At 35.1% G+C, this 17946-nt stretch overlaps 1 protein-coding gene across 8 annotated transcripts in view; it reads left to right on the top strand.

Annotated features, from left to right (window-relative positions):
* Window positions 1–17946, top strand: part of CHD9 (chromodomain helicase DNA binding protein 9) — a 158515-nt gene that overhangs the window by 40184 nt on the left and 100385 nt on the right. For 5 of the 8 annotated variants that reach the window (XM_032591500.1, XM_032591498.1, XM_032591499.1 and 2 more), the window contains exon 2: window positions 7790–8121. In XM_032591500.1, coding sequence (XP_032447391.1) covers window positions 7790–8121 — 332 coding nt within the window. Of the gene's footprint in view, window positions 1–6333; window positions 6645–6774; window positions 7006–7789; window positions 8122–17946 lie in introns of those variants that run through there. The other 3 variants (XM_030297143.1, XM_032591501.1, XM_030297144.1) reach the window with 2 other exon arrangements.

The following is a 17946-nucleotide window of genomic DNA, read 5'->3' as shown; positions in this document are numbered from 1 at the left end:
GCAACCCTAAATCTAAAACTTGGATCCCCTTACTTCTCTGTATGTAATCATTTATTGATTACCTCATTCCTTCAGCATAAAGACAAAGTCCAGATATTTTAGCATTAACTTGTAACACCTTTGATGATCTAACCCATTACCTTTCAGCCCTTGTTGCTTATGATTCTTCTACACGCACCTCCTTTTCTTGTTATGCCACGCTACTTGTTATTCCCTGAATATAACTTTTTAAATTTCTTTATTATATAACATTTCAAGTGTGCACCAAAGTAGACTATGCATCACCCAGCTACAATAGCCATCAATTTATAGGGCACTGTTTTTTTTTTTTTCAACGTTTATTTATTTTTGGGACAGAGAGAGACAGAGCATGAACGGGGGAGGAGCAGAGAGAGAGGGAGACACAGAATCGGAAACAGGCTCCAGGCTCTGAGCCATCAGCCCAGAGCCCGACGCGGGGCTCGAACTCCCGGACCGCGAGATCGTGACCTGGCTGAAGTCGGACGCTTAACCGACTGCGCCACCCAGGCGCCCCTATAGGGCACTGTTTTATCTGTACGATCCTCTAATTATCATTCCCACCTCCTGCATGGATTATTTTGAAGCATATCTCAATCATATCACTTCATCTGTAAATATTTCAAATTATTATCTAAAAGGCAGAATTTTTTTGTCTTTAAAACACCACTGCACCTGAGTGGCTCAGTTGGGTAAGTGTCTGACTCTTGCTTTCAGCTCAGGTCATGATATCACTGTTACATGGGTTCAAGCCACGCATCAGGCCCTGTGCTGACAGTGTGGAGCCTGCTTTGGATTCTCTGTCTCCCTCTCTCTCTCTGCCCCTCTCCTGCTCACTCACTCTCTCAAAGTAAATAATAGATAAACATTTTAAAAAACAAAAATAAAACACCATTGCAAAATCAGTTTAACACCTAATAAATAACTGTAATCAAATGTCTGGTCAAAGTTAAAATTCCCTACTATAATAAATTTATTTTTATAATTTTTTTTATAGGTCACTATCAAAACAAGGGCTACTCATTACATTTGGCTAATATGTATTTTAAGTGTCTCTCTTTCTCTCTTTTGTCATTTAGCCTGAATCTCTTTTATTTATTTTAAATATTTTTTAATTTATTTATTTTTGAGAGAGAGAGAGAGACAGAGACAGAGTGTGAGTGGGGGAGGGGCAGAGAGTGAGGGAGACACAGAAGCCGAAACAGGCTCCAGGCTCCCAGCTGTCAGCACAGAGCCACTCATGAACCACAAGATCATGACCTGAGCTGAAGTCGGATGCTTAACTGACTCAGCCACCCAGGCGCCCCCTTAAATCTCTTTTAAATTTGTGGTTCCCCTTCATTTTGTTCCTTTGTGGAAGAGATGGAGTCATTTGTCTATAGTTTCCCACATTCTGGATTTTGCTGAATGCACCCCCGTGATAGCCTGTAACATGTTCCTCTCTCTCTGTGTTTCCTGTAAGTCACAAAACAAATTTTTATTTAGAAAAAAAAAATAACTTTTATGAATATGTACTATTTGCCTGAATTGCTATGTGGATGATTAAAATAAAGGCAATACTTTTAATAGTATTACCTTTTCAATGTAAAATGCAAGATTTATGACACTAAAAAAGAATGTTGTGGTTAGCTAAAAGTGGAGACGTAGGTACTAACACAAGTCATAAGATAAGAGTAGGCCTTTTTTAGTTTGTGAACATGGCACTTCACAGATGTGAGGAAAAGCAAAGTAAAATAATTGCTTCACTTCTATCAAAAACTCTGAAAACAGATTTAAGGGTAAAACTCAGAAAAAGACTTTAACAGATTATAATTTGCTTTTATGTCAGTTTTTCCCCATTTCTCTTTAAAAGCAACTCTTTATCGGTAGCTTGCGGAAAAAATGTTGTGTATAATAAATAAAAAGACCAAAAGAAGTCATCACATTAATGTTTGACACATATTATACTAAAATTAACTTTAAATTTATTTTTAGAATGTTGGTTTTATATGAATATTTAAATAATTATTGTAACTAGCAAACTGGCTTATCATAAACAAGTTAAGAGAACTAAAATGCCTTATAAATTCTTTATAATATCAAATTACTATATTATACTTTCCCTTTGACAGCAGAATTTTTTTAATGTTTATTTATTTTGAGAGAGACAAAGAGAGGGGAGAAGGGCAAAGAGAGAGGAGGAGAGAGAGAATCCCAAGCAGGCTCCGTGCTGTCAGCACATACCCTGACATGAGGCTTCAACTCACAAACCATGAGATCATGACCTGAGCTGAAATCAAGAGTTGGATGCTTGGGGCACCTGGGTGGCTCAGTTGGTTAGGCATCCAGACTCGGCTCAGGTCATGATCTTGCAGTTTGTGGGTTTGAGCCCTGCATTGGACTCTGCTGACAGCTCAGAGCCTGGGCCCTGCTTCGCATTCTGGGTCTCCCTCTTTCTCTGCCCCTCCCGTGCTCGTTCTCTCTCTCTCTCTCTCTCTCTCTCTCTCTCTCTCAAAAATAAAACATTAAAAAAAAAAAAAGAGTGGTATACTTAACCCAAGTGCCCCTTGACTGCAAAATTTTTAACTCGAGATCTCTTGGCTTCCAGGACACCACTCTTCTGCTAATACTTTCCATTCTTGTAGTTTCTTTTTGTTTTCATTCATTAGCTCCTCTTCATCCACCAGCCCCTTGAACTTGGTGTTTTGGGGTTTCCCTAACTGGCTCTCTTCTGTTATTTCTACATTGTGTTTCTAGGCAATAACATTCATTTTTGCTCAATACTTGCTATCTCTATTGTATTTTATATAGTCTTCCATTGGAACCTCCATCCACCCTGACCCCCAGTTCTGAAGCCTAACAATCCTCTCTTCTGAGAAAGGTTGGAAGATTTTTAGCTATAATGCAGTTTTGCCTGTGTTGTTGAAAAATTCCTTGTTCTGTGTTTTATTCTTAGTAAGGAATTGTATCTGTTTTATTATTTGAGACCTTTTATTCCTTCATACTGTTTTAAAAATACATGAAATAGAAATATATGTATTTCCTCCAATAAAGGAGCCTGTGTTCTATAGTACATGCATAGTAGCCATGTGACCATTCTCCCCTTCTTTTTTGGAAATTTATAATTTCCACTCGCATCTACACACTGGTAATTCAATAATCTAAATTATTTATATACAACTAAAATATTTGAAATGGACAAATTCCCATTGGAATGTGGGTTCGGTGAGTGTTTGGGAAAATCATTCCATCAAGAGAGGAAAGATCTGACTCCCCCACCCCTCAGATTTTAATGCCTCTAATTTCTGAACAAATTCTTTTGCTTCTTTCTCTCAGGAAGGAAAAAGATGTAATAGGTGGTATGAAAACTTTTAAATTTTGTAGCATGTAGCATTCATAAAGGCTATATGCCATACTTTTTCATTCTGTTCTATTTCATCTGGACCCACTAAGTTTATATCATGAGTTGATATTAGGTAATGACCTGTGGTTTGAAAAACACTCATACCGTAAATCCTTGAGTTTCCCCAGTATGAAATATGATATACAGGATGCTCCATATATCCCTTTCAGTTGCTATCAGCATAATATATCACATATGAGATCATCTTCATGTTTTGCTATGACTTCTTTGTCTTATAAACATTTAGATATGATATTAGTATATGTGCCTTCTTTTTGTATGTTTTTTTGTCCTTTACCATATGGATTTTGTGAGAGCAAGATCTTTGCCTTTATTTTTTATTTTTAAACAACTTGTGTTAAAAAATATTTTGAAACTATGACAAACTTACAGAAAAATCACAAGTGAAATACAAAGAAATTCTTTGACTTTGTAAAGAATTGGAGAGTAGATTGCAGACCTAATGTTTCATCATCACCAAAGATAAGGAAGATATTTTTCTGTATAACTACAGTGTAACCATAACAAGTGGGAAATTGATACAGCAAAGCTGTTGGGATGAGGAGGAAAATAGAACAAAATATAATTAAGTGGACTTGACAGAATTTGATGAGTGCCTATATAAGGGAAAAGAGAAAGACTGTATGGCATTAAAAAAAGCACATCAGCTATCCTTTTGTATGTTTGTGTATATGTATGAATTGAGAAATGACCTACATTAAAAATGTTCAGTTACTTAACACCTCAGTAATTGATGTTCTGTGGGAATATCATTTTAAAATATTGCATTCTAATAGCAGAAGAAATATATGATCATGGACTTCTCTATTATGTCCACTGTTAAGATTTATTGTTAAACAATTGGGATTTTGAGTCAAGGAATAGAATCTGTTGAAAAACTTTAATGGGAGAAGTGATATATTTTGGAAATCATCTTAGGTTCTGAGGATAGTGTCAGTGAGTTAAGGATATTGAAAGAAAACAGCGAGATAATTGACATCATCTTTTCCAACCCTACCCTCTCTGAGGATCCAGTCTCAAATTTTCAGTTACTAGAGCTTTTAAACTTAACCACACACATCTACACATCCTTTCTTGCCTAGACTTCCTATTTCTTTTACCTTCTCATACCTAGCCTTGGTCTAGAAGCCAAGCATTGATCCTTCCTGCTCTTCACCCACCCATATCTGGTTGATCTCTACGTCTTGGAAAGGGCACTGGGAAAAATTAATTTCATTCTAGCTTTATTACTAGTGTCTCTGCAATTTTGAGAAAGTCACTTAGTTTCTTTGTATTCAGATTAATCTGTGTAAATTATGATATTTGAACCACATATGATACCATATAGTGGTTAGGAGTATGGTTTTCCTAGTGAGTTCTTTGCCTTTTGATCCCTGCTTTATCAGTCAGCAGCCGTGAGATCTGGAGGGAATTATTTCTTCATGCCTCAGTATCCTCAGCTGTAAGTGCATGGCTCACAGGGTTGTTTTGAAGATTAATGGAGTTGCTATATGTGTAATGTGAAGAGTAGTGCCTGGAACACAGTAAGGATTAAATAAGTGTTAGCTCTTACCATTACTGTTACCATTATGATTTTTCTTGCTTGCTCTCAGGTCGTTCTTACTTTTTGCGATACTGCTCTAAGAATGTATCTATCATTTGCTACTCCTCTCCTTTCCATTATCACTATTATCCTACTATTGTTCAGGATTAAGTTAGTTGTTAGGTGAAAGATGCTTAGAGTAGTGCCTTGAACTTAGTAAGCACTCAGTAAGTAATAAGCCCTTACTGTTGGTCATTGTGATTTTTGTGTAGATGACCCCTCAGAGCAGTCAGATCCTCTCCTTGCCTTTCCTGGTTCTGTAAACCTTAATTTCCTCCCCTGCCTTCCAGTTGGTCTTAATTCGTGATCAGTCACATAATATTACTCTGTGTTGAGACCTTTGGTTTAAAAGGGAAAAAAACAAAAATTGTTCTTTGATAGAAATATCAGATAACTTGCCAAGACCGACTGAAAAAAAAATGGTATTAATGAAAGAAGTAAACTTGAATTTTAAAGCAGTGAAAATTTTGTTTTAGGTACTTAAGGGCATTTCTTATTATTTCAGCCTCAGTTTTTTATAGAAAGAGAAGCTGTATTGCTGAAATTCAGGAAGACTTGTTATTTATTTTTAGCAAGGGACTAAAACCAAAATTTAATCCGAAAAACTCAGCAGTTCATTTAAAATAGAACATGAGGAGTCAAGGTCAGGAATTTCATGTGTTTTTGATGTTAGAAATATTCATTAGTATATTTTTCCAGGTTTAAATACGGAAAAAATTTAAGTGTTGTTATTTGCTCTCTGTGGGCATATAGGCAGCTCTCCGTGTGTTCTTTTCAAAATCTTAAACTTCTCTTTAGAATTTAAATGAAAATAGCCTCATTTGTCTGTTTTAAAAATCACAGTGTTAGCTTTTGTTAGAAGAATCCGAAGAGAACTCACCTAATTTCTTAACGAGAAGTCACTTGTTATGTGTGACCTGCTCTTTAACCCTTGCTGGTCTTTAGCTGTTCTCCTAGTTCCAGTATTTTATGGTGTCCTGGAGAAAAGTATTTTTCTCCAGTAAAAATTGCATTGGATTCTTTTTTTTTTTAATATTGATAGCTGCATAAAGCCATTTCACCACAGTTTGAGTTTTCAGATGTTCTTCTAAAATCAGCTTTTACGTATATTTTCTAAAACTTTACTGCAGGAAATGGCAGAGTGAGAGTTAATGTGTTACATGGAGGGAAGAACAGTCCATTGGGGGTTAAATTGCAGAGTCTAATGGAATAATAACTGGTAGCACCATCTGCTGGCCTACTTCCGCAGAAGGAGTCAGTATTTTTAACGACATCTCTAATATTCATGCTGATGCATTTTGATGCTTTGTGCATTCATTTCTTTCTGTGCTTTGTTGGAATCTGGCTATCTGCTTACAGCTATTGAGGAAACCCAGCTTTTTAGGAGGGGTTTATAGCCTTTTTCATATCTAAATAGGATGAACAGTGGATATAAACTTGCCAAGGCAGAAATGTGTTGATAAATCACAATGTGTGTTTGTGGAGGGTTGTGCATCTCTTGGTTGCAGCTTGCTAAATAGGCCATTTAGGAATCTTCTTTCAATGCTTTTTTCTTGAGCACTGCCTGGGGTGGTGAAAAAGCAGAGGGCAAGCCTTTGTCTGACGCCAAAAATGTCTTCAGTGAAGAGGCCAAGAGGAAGGGTAAGTGAAAGCCTGAATGAGTGGGAGGAGGAGGGGTTCTTTGGGCTAAAAGGCTAATGGGATTGAATAACCTTCCTTATTACTGGCTGCTGCTGCGGGAGTCGTACTGCATCGCCATCTTGAGCTTGTTGCTGTTTTCTCGAGTCTTGGTTATTTGTTATAGCCTGTAGGCCTTAAGGTGGCATTTTAGTGAGCGTTCTAAACCCTCCTTCCTTTCCCAGTGCTGCAGCACTGCTATGAAACCTTTGATGAGGCAGGTATAGAAAAGATATCCAGTGAAGCACACTGGAATCAGCATGAAAATGTGTTTGGAAATTCCTGGTGGTTTTTTCCTTTGCTATAGTCAGAGGCATGTTTACGGGTAAGAACATAACAAAACTGTGATCTAAGTATATGTGGATGAATGCGTGTTTGAAGAGGATATTCTTTTTTAAATGCTGTTGATCTGCTTCCTGTGATATTGCTAAAATATTAATAATTTTAACGTAAAACTGTAAAACTTGTTTTTTTTTTCCAGAATTGCTTGAGCAAAATAATTATGATATAGAGAGAGGAAAAAAAAATCCACATTTAACTCTTTCATGGAAAAACTAAAACTTTCTCTAATTTTAAGTATGGGAATGTCTGTTTACTAACTAGCTATGTTGCTGCGTAGATTGCACATTAAAAAATGATTTAAATGATTTTGGGTTCTAGTTCTAATTTCTTGTAAAGCAGAGAAGCTTTGTATTTCTAAAAATAATTATAAACTATAAGGAGTATTCTAAATCAAAATTGCTATTTTAAATTTATCAATAAATTCCACAGTTCTGGAGTGAAAAGGAAAGAAAAGACTTTTATTTCAAATGTACAGAATATTTACAGGACAAAATTTGAATCAGCTAACTAATCAAGAATGCTGTGAAAATATCAGTGAATCTACGTTATCCTTCTTTAACCGTTTTTAAAAGCAGTAGTTGAGCTTTTTTATATACCAACACTAATTTCTAGATCAGCAAAATGTTACAATTTTACATTTGTTTGTAGCACTCACATGTTGGCTCACATTTTACTTCGTTGAGCATAACTTTAAATGTTCAAATATTTATGTTAATCGTTTAGCTGTACTTTGGCATGTTGTGTAAAAAGTATTCTGATTTCTCTAGCCTCCATCTTCCAAGAAGAGTGACGGTTCTGGGACATACACTAAGTTGCAGAATACCCAGGTGAGGATCATGTCTGAGAAGAAACAGAGAAAAAAGGTGGAATCAGAAAGCAAGCAAGAAAAGGCTAATCGGATAATATCAGAGGCCATAGCAAAAGCAAAGGAGCGTGGGGAACGCAATATTCCACGAGTAATGAGTCCTGAGAACTTTCCTAGTGCTTCAGTTGAAGGAAAAGAGGAAAAGAAAGGTAGACGGATGAAATCCAAGCCAAAGGACAAAGAGAGCAAAAAAACAAAAACTTGTTCAAAGTTGAAAGAGAAGACAAAAATTGGGTAAGTTGGTTTCGAAATCAATGTAATTCCTTTGAATTTTTTTGTCAAAGTGCAGTCTGTCTCATCTTTTACTTTTGATTTGTGTGTGATGTATTTTACTCCTACTTTGAAGTTTTAAGTTGTTAGATACTATGTGTACCTTATTTCCTTTTTGAAAGAATTGAGTAATTAAGACTTACTGCGTTTTAATCTTCTCTGAACATAGCTTTCTGTATATTAATATTAGTAAAAGAAATTTAAAATAGGAGAACATTGCATACATAGAACAGAAAAAGGAAAACAAAACCAAACCCATTGCTGTGCCAGTTCCAAATTCACTTCCTTGGTAGGAAGTGCACTGAAATATTTTTATCAGGTTTCTTTACCTCTTAGTTGTACTTCATTGGGCACCTTATAGATTGGAACGTGAAATACAGTATTTTCTCAAAAACCCACAACTTTGGACTAAATGGAATAGCAGGAAAACCAAGACCACGTAAATCAACAATGAGCAGTGTTCAGCTCTCCCTGGTTTACTCCCTCACTTTCTCTCTGATTTACTTTATGTAATAAAGAGGCCAGGTGAGGATTAATGCTCCAAGAGAATTATAAGGATAAGGAATTGCTCTAGGAGGGTACATTAATGCTCAGTGTTTTTATCTGATGACTTATCTAATACATTTTCAAAAATAAAATGTAATAAATGTTAATATATGTATTATATGCAAGTTTTTGCATGCAAGGGTAAAAATAACCCAGGGCCAACAGTTTAGAGTTATTTTTTGCAGAAATATTTGGTCATTTTTGAAGGCTTTATGTGAAATTTTAGATAAGGTGTTCAACCTGTTTTCTTTTTTTCAACACAAAAGAGTACATAGTAAAGAATTTGTTTATTATGAAAATCTTCATTTGCGTAAGAAATTACTGATACACTGTATAGAAACCGAGAACTGACAAAAATTTGTAAGACATTGATTCTCGGCATTTTAAATGTAGTCACCAAACTGAATTATATTGTTATGGCTTGATGCCTTTCCATCCCAACCATTAAATAACATGGGCTCTCTTGCCGTGATAGAGCAGTGATTAATATTTGTGATTTTGCATTTTATTTGCAGACAGCTAAAATGAAATTTGAAAGTTAAATTTCTACTCGTTTTATATTTAATGGTTTGGGCATGAAAGTATCTGATTTTTCCAATATTCTCTCTAGTTTTAAATAGGAAACCCTGTATTTAATCGTTCAATGCATTAAGAGTTAGTATAATTAAAGTTTTTCAGTTTTAACTTACACAGATACATAGGCAAAGTGGTGTACTATTTGGAAGGGCATTCAAAAAATAATGCACAAACCAAGAGAAACTGGTAAAGAAACTTCAAAAGTTACAGTAACTTTAAATTTAGGAGGGAATAATATCTTTTAGAGGCAAAAGATACAAGAAGTAAATCTGGTTCAAGAAAAGCAATGTACATAAGGGGACATTAGGAAATAATTATAATAGAGAAACATGGATTTTTGGAAAATGTAATGTGGTAGGGAGTAGTAACATATCACAGTAGAATGCTTGACTTATCCTGGGGTATTTATATTTTTGTTAGAAATAGATTATTAAATGATTTTAATACTGCACAGCATTGATCAATTTAGTAATTGTTTTTAGAGATAGCATTCTTGAGAAAATAGGTGAGAATTGTTCTGAAAAGATAAGTACGTGGCAAGACACTGAGGAGTTACTAGGGAAAAACTTGTTGAGAATATAAGAACATCCTTTTGATAGAGGAATTTATAAGTTGCAGCCAAGTAAGTGAAATGGAAGCTTACCTGTTCTAGTCAGCTGAAATATTTTCACTACTGTGCTTTCCAGTAAGCTGCTATTTAAATTTTGAATTTGCCAAGTTTTTAATTTCTGTGTGAAGTCATCATTTAAGTAGTTTAGTTGCATAATTTTAATTAACAGTATTTCATGATATATTAAACATTTGCTTGAAAAAGTTTTATTTTTCTATTAGTTTGAGAAAATTAGCTGTTGCTAATATCAAATGATAGATATCAGATGAAGTTGAAGGGAATGTGTGCTGGAGCTTAACCACCAGCAGTGTGAAATAGAAACTTTAAGAGTAACTAAATTTGTAAACAGTAAGTTATGGTTGATATATAATCAGAATTGGTGTTTATTTAACCCATGCATGTCATTGTTTTGCTTCTGCTTGCTTGCTAGTGTGCTTGAAACCTTTTTATTATTTCTGCTACTTTTGTAGATGCATTTTTTAATACAAGGAAAAAAGTATCCTTTTCAGAGCACTTTTGTAGAGTCTCATTTAATCTTCACACCTCTGTGAGTTAGGCTGGTGCACAGTGGGCAAATTTGATTAAGTTCTTTGACTTTGGAGCCAGGAACATTTGTACAAATTCCCGTTTTGTCACCTATAAGCAGTGTGACCCTGGACAGATACTGAACTTCTCAAGCTTTAGTTGCCTCTTGTGTGAAAAGGGGATAATGATAGTATTTGCCTCATTGTGTTATTTTGAGAATGAAATAATTTAATAACATTTAAAGCATATGGAGCAGTACCTGGAATTTAATAAATGTTAGCCATTATTGTTTTCTGAAAGCATAAATAGCCCGTAGCTATTTAGGGAGAAGGGTGTGGCCATGAGCCACGCCCCTTCTTTCAAGCCTAAACTTTCACTCACCTGCCTAGATTCTCTATTAAGGCTCTGAGACCAGTTAAATGAGACCAGTTAAAAAATCGAGCAGAGAGTGCTCAATTTAGTAGCACATATACTTAAAAAAAAATCAAATGGACAAACAAAAGCAGTTGCTAATTTTTAAGAGGGGTAATAGGTTACTAATGGCTGTTTTCATATGAGCATGCTTCTTCTGCTTATCAAGTAGCTAGAGTAGCATTTAGGAGGGGTAAATTTTGTTTGAAATATGCCTGGAGTTTGAAAGGGTTGCCCACACTATTATGTGGAAGAGTGTGAGTTGAAATGGAAATGGCAGGTGTGAAATAAAGAGTGAGGTAGGGCAGGAAACAACCTTTTTCTGTTTTAATGTTGTTCATGATCTTGGCAGTCAGGTTCTAACAAGCTCCCTTTCATGTAGAATATCAGATTTTTTTTAGTAATAGTAGGCGCGTAATAGATGCTCCATGAATGGAATAGAATGAATTTTGTCGAATGGATAAATGAGTGAAAGGTTAAGTATCAAATGGCACCAAATGGATGAATTTGATTTGTTAAATCAAAAACAGAAATGGCAAACTAATCCTTCACTGAAACCACAGGAATATAACTAATGGCTTAGTAACAGTAGAAAGTTAAATTATAAAATAAATTCATTCTAAGACTTCAAGTAGAATTTTCTTACGGCTCTATTTGTGATTTGAGATTGTGTGGTAGAATATCACATGAATTGGGGCACCTGGGTGGCTCAGTCAGTTGAGCATCTGACTCTTGATTTCGGCTCAGGTCATGATCTCAGGGTCACGGGATCAAGCCCCATGACAGGCTCTGCCCTGAGCATGGAGCCTGCTTAGGATATTCATTCATTCTCTCTCTCTCTCTCTCTCTCTCTCTCTCTCTCTCTCTCTCGTTCTGCTCCCCTACTGTGCTTGCTCGCTCGCTCTCTCTCTCTCTGAAATAACTTTTTAAAAAATTTAAAATATCACATGATTTGATTGAAGCATTTTTAAATTTGTGGTTTGTAGTTTTGACATTTAAATTATGTTTATGTGTTGCCAATTAGGATACTTCTTTATATTACAGATTACAGATTATTGGACTGATATAGGTAGAATGATTTTGATACTTAACAATGTTTTGTGGCCCCATAATTTTAATCAGTAGTAGTCCTTCATGATTAAACTTTGTCTTCTTTTTTGTGCCGTCCATAGTTATTCTTTCTGTATGCTAGATGTTAGGTGCTAGAAGTAGCCTTTCTCTTTAGTTAAAGCAGAAGACATCTAAATATTCAAGTAGAAATTAAGGATGTCATGTTATAAAGGAAAATGAACATGATTAAATTTTGAAATTATATTGTGCCCTTTTTTGCTATAGTTTGAAATTCCAAGAAGGAAGAGGGAAAATAACATTTATTAATTACCTAGTATCATATATATATACACATATATGTATGTATGTGTTTTTTAAACAAAACTAAATGTGAGTTTGTCCATATGCATGTCGATAGAGATATATTTATATCTAAATAACAAAATATATAGAGGAAAAAATGAACAAACAAAATCGGAGGGAAAAATACAATGAATCATCAGAAATTGAGAATTATCACTTTATAGTCCATGTTATTAATAAAGTGACAAGACCCTGATTGAATTTATTCAAAATAGTAACAATTTGATATGTTTGGATAAAATATAAATGTATTAATTAATTATTTCTAGGCATATGAAACTTTGAAAAATGTATGGTGTACATTTATTATGTATTTTTAATTATTAATCATATACCATTAGTAGCCTATAGAAATTCTATAGTTTTTAAACACCAAGCAGGTAAAATGTTTTGTTGATTTCACTCTTTAGATCTAAACTTAAACTCAGTGAAAATCTGAAACACATTCATCTGCAGAAAGAATTGATACAGTATACATTATTTGTTATCATGAATTTAATGAAGATTTACAGTTCCATTTTTAAGAAGTATACCTTTATGTAAAATGTAAGACCTTACTAAGGTCTGTTATTACCAAACAATGTGTTGTATGTATTTCATTGAATCTAAGATGTCATTGATTAATAAGACACACCAATAATTTATGTGTAAGAAAGAAAAAAAATATTGCAAGTTAAAACTATGGCATATATTTGATTATTAAATGAATCGATTTCAATAGATGTTAATATGTGGGAGTGTATTAGATGTGGGAATCAATAGATGTTAATATGTATCTTAGAACAACTAAAGTAAAGCTTTTGATTTAATGCTCCTACTCTGTCAATGTTTTTTAGCATAAACACCATTTTCTTTTTTTTTAAGTTTATTTATTTTGAGAGGCAGAGTGAGTGAGTTCATGTGAGTGGGGGAGGGGAGGAGAGAGAGAGAGAGAGTCAGAGAGAGAGAGAGAGAGAGAGAGAGAGAGAGAGAGAGAATTCCAAACAGGCTCCATGCTGTCAGTGCAGAGCTGGACATGGGGGGCTTCATCTCATGAACCATGAGCTCATGACATGAGCCAAAATCATGAGTCCGATGCTTAACCAACTGAGCCACCCAGGCGCCTGCCTTTTCTTTCTTAAAAGCAAAGTATTTTTTAAGAATAAGAAACTATGCTGGTACGTATGTGGACTATGATTAATACTTAGCTAATACTTATATCCTAAGTATATGAAACAATTCAGTGGATTCAATTAAAAAAAAAATCCTTTCTGTCCTTAAACACGAAGTCTTTTATAGTCCCAAGTTACCAAGAGCATACAATACAATGTTACTTTCACAAATTAAAGGATTAACTAAAATAAAGAATCCTTTTAAAACTTACTTTTCCCAAAGGAGTTTAAGCTGGAGTCTTGCGTTGACCCTAAATTGGAGAAATTTCACCAGATTAAAAGTGTTTCTTAAAAAAAAAGTTTATATTTTATGACTTTAAAAATAGCCACACTGCCTTTCAACATTGTAATGTGAAATAGTATTTTTGCTTCTTTCCTTTACTTATGATGAATTGGATGCATTAATTACAACAAATGGACTAATTGGGGAAGATTCATTGTTTGTCCAATTATTGCAAACAGAGAATCAGCAGGGGGCAATTACAGATTGACACTGTGTAGAATGCAACTTGTTACCAGCCTCTACTAATAAACATGTGGGCAGGATTCAGATGAGTGCATAAATTACATCTGAAAATCAAATATAGATGTCAAGTATAAACACTGAGGTTTTGTAGTGCCTATACTTATCAAATGAATTAACATTTCAAATTTATACTTAGTTTGAAATTGCCCTTTGCTGTCTGAAACAAGCAATGTTTTGATATTTAGTTCTTTCACTTGCCTGAATATCTGTTGCTGCAATTTGCTAACATTGATAACAGATTCCTTTAATGAAAAATTTAAAAAAAAGCTTGTGAAAAGCCTTTATTATTAATATATTCTGTATTTGGCACTTTACTTTGGTGATATTTCTAAGAATAGCAAACTGTCAGTTTATTTGAAGAATGTGTCTATAATGAAATTTTAGTTTCATTTATAATGAAATCTTATTTTAGAATTCACACAGTAGACTCTGATCCATGATTGGGTATTTTACTTGTCTGATTTTATTTTTTCTACTTTTGGATCATCTGATTTCCCTCACATAATATTTATGGGAATCATTTGTTATTATACATGCAGTAGAGATTTCTGGTTGTTTGAAAATCAGATAAATTTTAACCATAATTACAAAATGACAGTAATAGTTTCATATTTCTCTGTATCCATTAAACTATGTATGTATATTTATTGATATTAAGTATCTATTGACTGGTTGAAGTGTAATGTCATTTTATTTTAAAATCAGTAAGATGTGTTCTTAAAAAGTAGACCAGGAATAAAGAGACCTTTATTGTCTTTTACTGAACTTACGACTTGGGCAGTTTATTTCACCTTCTGGTGCTGAAGTTTCCCTATTAGTATCATAGACCAGTACCTTATCTATGTCAGAATTTTTCTCAGGATCAACTGAGATATTGTAGACAAAAGCACTTTGGTATTTTAAGTGCTCTATGAATATAAAATAGTTTTATTATCCTGAATACTTGTTCATAGAGTTTTCAATGACAATAACTCTGAACCAGTGGTTCCCAAACCTAGTGGAACATCAGAATCTCTCCAGGAATTTTTTAGAAGTCCGATTGGAGTCCCACTTTACTAGATCAGAATCATAGGGTTGGGACCAACAAATCAGTCATTTTTTTTTTTAACTTTTTATTTTGAACTAATCTCAGACTTGCAGAAATGGTCAGAGTTCCTTTAGACTCTTTACCCAGCTTCCTCAAAGGTTAACATTTATATAACCAAAGCACTGTTGTCAAAGAAAACACACACACACACACACACACACACACACACACACACATACACACACACACACTGACACGATTCTGTTAACTTAGAGATCTTATGTAAATTTTGTCAGTTGTTCCATTTTTTTAGCCAGGAATCTACATTTCACTGTGTTGTCATCCCCCCTTACACCACCTCCAATTCAGGACAGTCCTCAGCCTTTGTCTTTTATGGTGTTTTTGGTTGTAAAGCTTACTAGCCAGTGATTTTGTAGAATGTCTCTCCGTTTGGGTTTGTCTGAGGTTTTCTGATTAGGAGTCTTTATTTTTAACAGACAGCCTTCCAGTGAAGGCTGCCTCACACATTTAGGAATTACTCATCAATACCAACCTAATTTTTGTTCCCCTTTGTAGTGTCACCTATATAACTGTTTTAGAACTTTATAATAAACCAATATGTCTTCATTGTTTCCAAGAATCAGTGTTCTGTGTAAGTAACCCTAGTTTTTAAATCTTAAAATATATCTATATTTTACTCAGAAATATGTCAGTCAAGCATGACTTAATGTTTTAGAATCAACTTGTCTCCTACCATGGAAATGTACTGTTTTTGAACAGAAAGGTCATGTGTAGATATTTAGAACTTTGAAAGGTTTATGTGGAAAACTACTATATTTGAAATATCTCTTACAAAGTTAGGATTTAAAAAAGAGTTTTGCCTGGATTAAGAATGGTTAATGAGTTCGTGGAAAAAGATACCTGTACCAGGCCTATAGAACAACATTGGAAGAAAATACAGAATGTACAGAAAATAAAATTTAAAAGGCACTGTTTTGTTTTGAAGAATATGTTTCAAGTAGGGGCACCTGAGTGGCTCAGGTGGTTAAGTGTCCAACTTCAGCTCAGGTTATGATCTCACGGTTCGGGGTTCGAGCCCTATGTCATGCTCTGTGCTGAGAGCTCGGAGCCTGGAGCCTGCTTTGGATTCTGTGTCTCCCTCTCTCTCTGCCCCTCCCCCACTCACAGTCCCTCTGTGTCTCTCAAAAATGAATAGATGTTAAAAAAATTTTTTTAAGAACATTTTTCAAATAATTAATATAATGAAGGCTTATCTAAGTTATTATGGAAAATATTTTTATCTGACTTACCCTTCTCAGCCAAAAAGGGTGGATGTCTAAAGTTGATCTGGTGGCACTTATTAGTATTTCTTTTCTAGAGATTTAGGCAATACTTATCTATAAACTAATGTTTAAGCAGCCTGGTACACTGTCCTGAGAGAGATTTCATTTCATTACGTTACACCGCCACAAAGGAACAGTGTAACCTCTTCATAGTAATTCATAAATACAAAATATTTAAGAATCTCTGCTTTTGATTTCATTGAATTTTTTACTTTTGGGATATGGGTTTTTAAGCAACCTTATAGATTTGAGTTTTTAAGCAACCTGTATCAGAAGATGCATTTCACATAATTGGGTTAGCTTACCCAACATTGAGAAAATACCTTTTTATGCAATATATTGAAGGGTATTAACAGGCCTTAGTTTGCATTTCATAGGAAATTGTTATTTAAGTAGCTAAAGTGTCCTTTTTACTAGTTTTGGTCTCATCTACAAACTAGTCTGAAATATGCATTTAGGTTTGGAGATGGATAGCAAATGGGGGAGTGCATCAAACATATATTTCTGCTACCTGATTTTACTTAGAGTTATCCCTGACCTTGCCACTGAAGATGGGCTGCCCAAATGCCTTAGGTTGTATTGTGTAACCACAAAGAACATCATGCTCACCCTTTGGAGGAGATTTTTACTGGACGAGGAGGCACTAGAGGAGACTTCTGGGAAACTAATGATGTCTTGTTTCTTTTTTTTTTTTTTTTTTTAATGTTTGTTTATTTTTAAGAGAGACAGCCTGTGAGCGGGGGAGGGGCATAGAGAGAGGGAGACACAGAATCCAAAGCAGGCTCCACGGCCCGGAGCCTGATGGGGGCTCGAACTCACGAACCAGGAGATCATGACCTGAGCTGTAGTCAGATGTTTAACTGACTGAGCCACCCAGGCGCCCCTAATGTTTATTCATTTTTGAGAGGGAGAGAGAGAGAGAGAGAGAGAATGAGAATGAGAATGAGTGGAGGAGGGACAGAGAGAGGGAGACACAGAATCCGAATCCGAAGCCAGCTCCAGGCTCCACACTGTCAGCACAGACCCCAACACGGGGCTCAAATCCACAAACTGTGAGATCATGACCTGAGCCAAAGTTGGACACAACTGACTGAGCCACCCAGGTGCCCCAATAATGTCTTGTTTCTTGATCTAGAAGCTGGTTACACATTTGTGTTCATTTGAGAAAATTCATGAAGCTGTTCTCTTTTGATGTGTGTGCTTTTCTGAACTTAACTTTAGTATTAGTAGACTATTAGGTTTGGAGAAAGAGGTTGCATTTGGAGCATTTTGAGATTGTGATATCAGTGGGATATCCATGTGGACATGTCTAAGTAACAGCTGGTTTTATGAATAGATTTCATCTCTGAGGGACTGCCGATAGAAAAGAAGGCTGAAGACCCTAATTTGAGAAACAACAAAGTTTACAGGATGGATAGAAAAGGGTTGTCGAGGACTGAATCATGCTGAAAACTACCAATACTAAGAATAGATGGAGGAAGAGGAGCCAAGGAAGTTTAGCAAGAACCAGGAGAGTATTGTGTCCCGTGGCCAAGGGTACAGAAAAGGAAAAACTGATTCGTTATGCGTTGGTAGTAAAGCGTTAAAAATTCCCTTTGGGGTTTGGCATTACACAGGTCCTTTGTGGCCTCAGACATTAGGAGTTCAAGCTTTGGAATGAG

This window comes from Lynx canadensis, chromosome E2 (assembly GCF_007474595.2).
Source record: "Lynx canadensis isolate LIC74 chromosome E2, mLynCan4.pri.v2, whole genome shotgun sequence".
Taxonomy (NCBI): Eukaryota; Metazoa; Chordata; class Mammalia; order Carnivora; family Felidae; genus Lynx; species Lynx canadensis.
The sequence above is the reverse complement of the archived record's forward strand: the minus strand, read 5'-3'. Positions and strand labels throughout refer to the sequence as shown.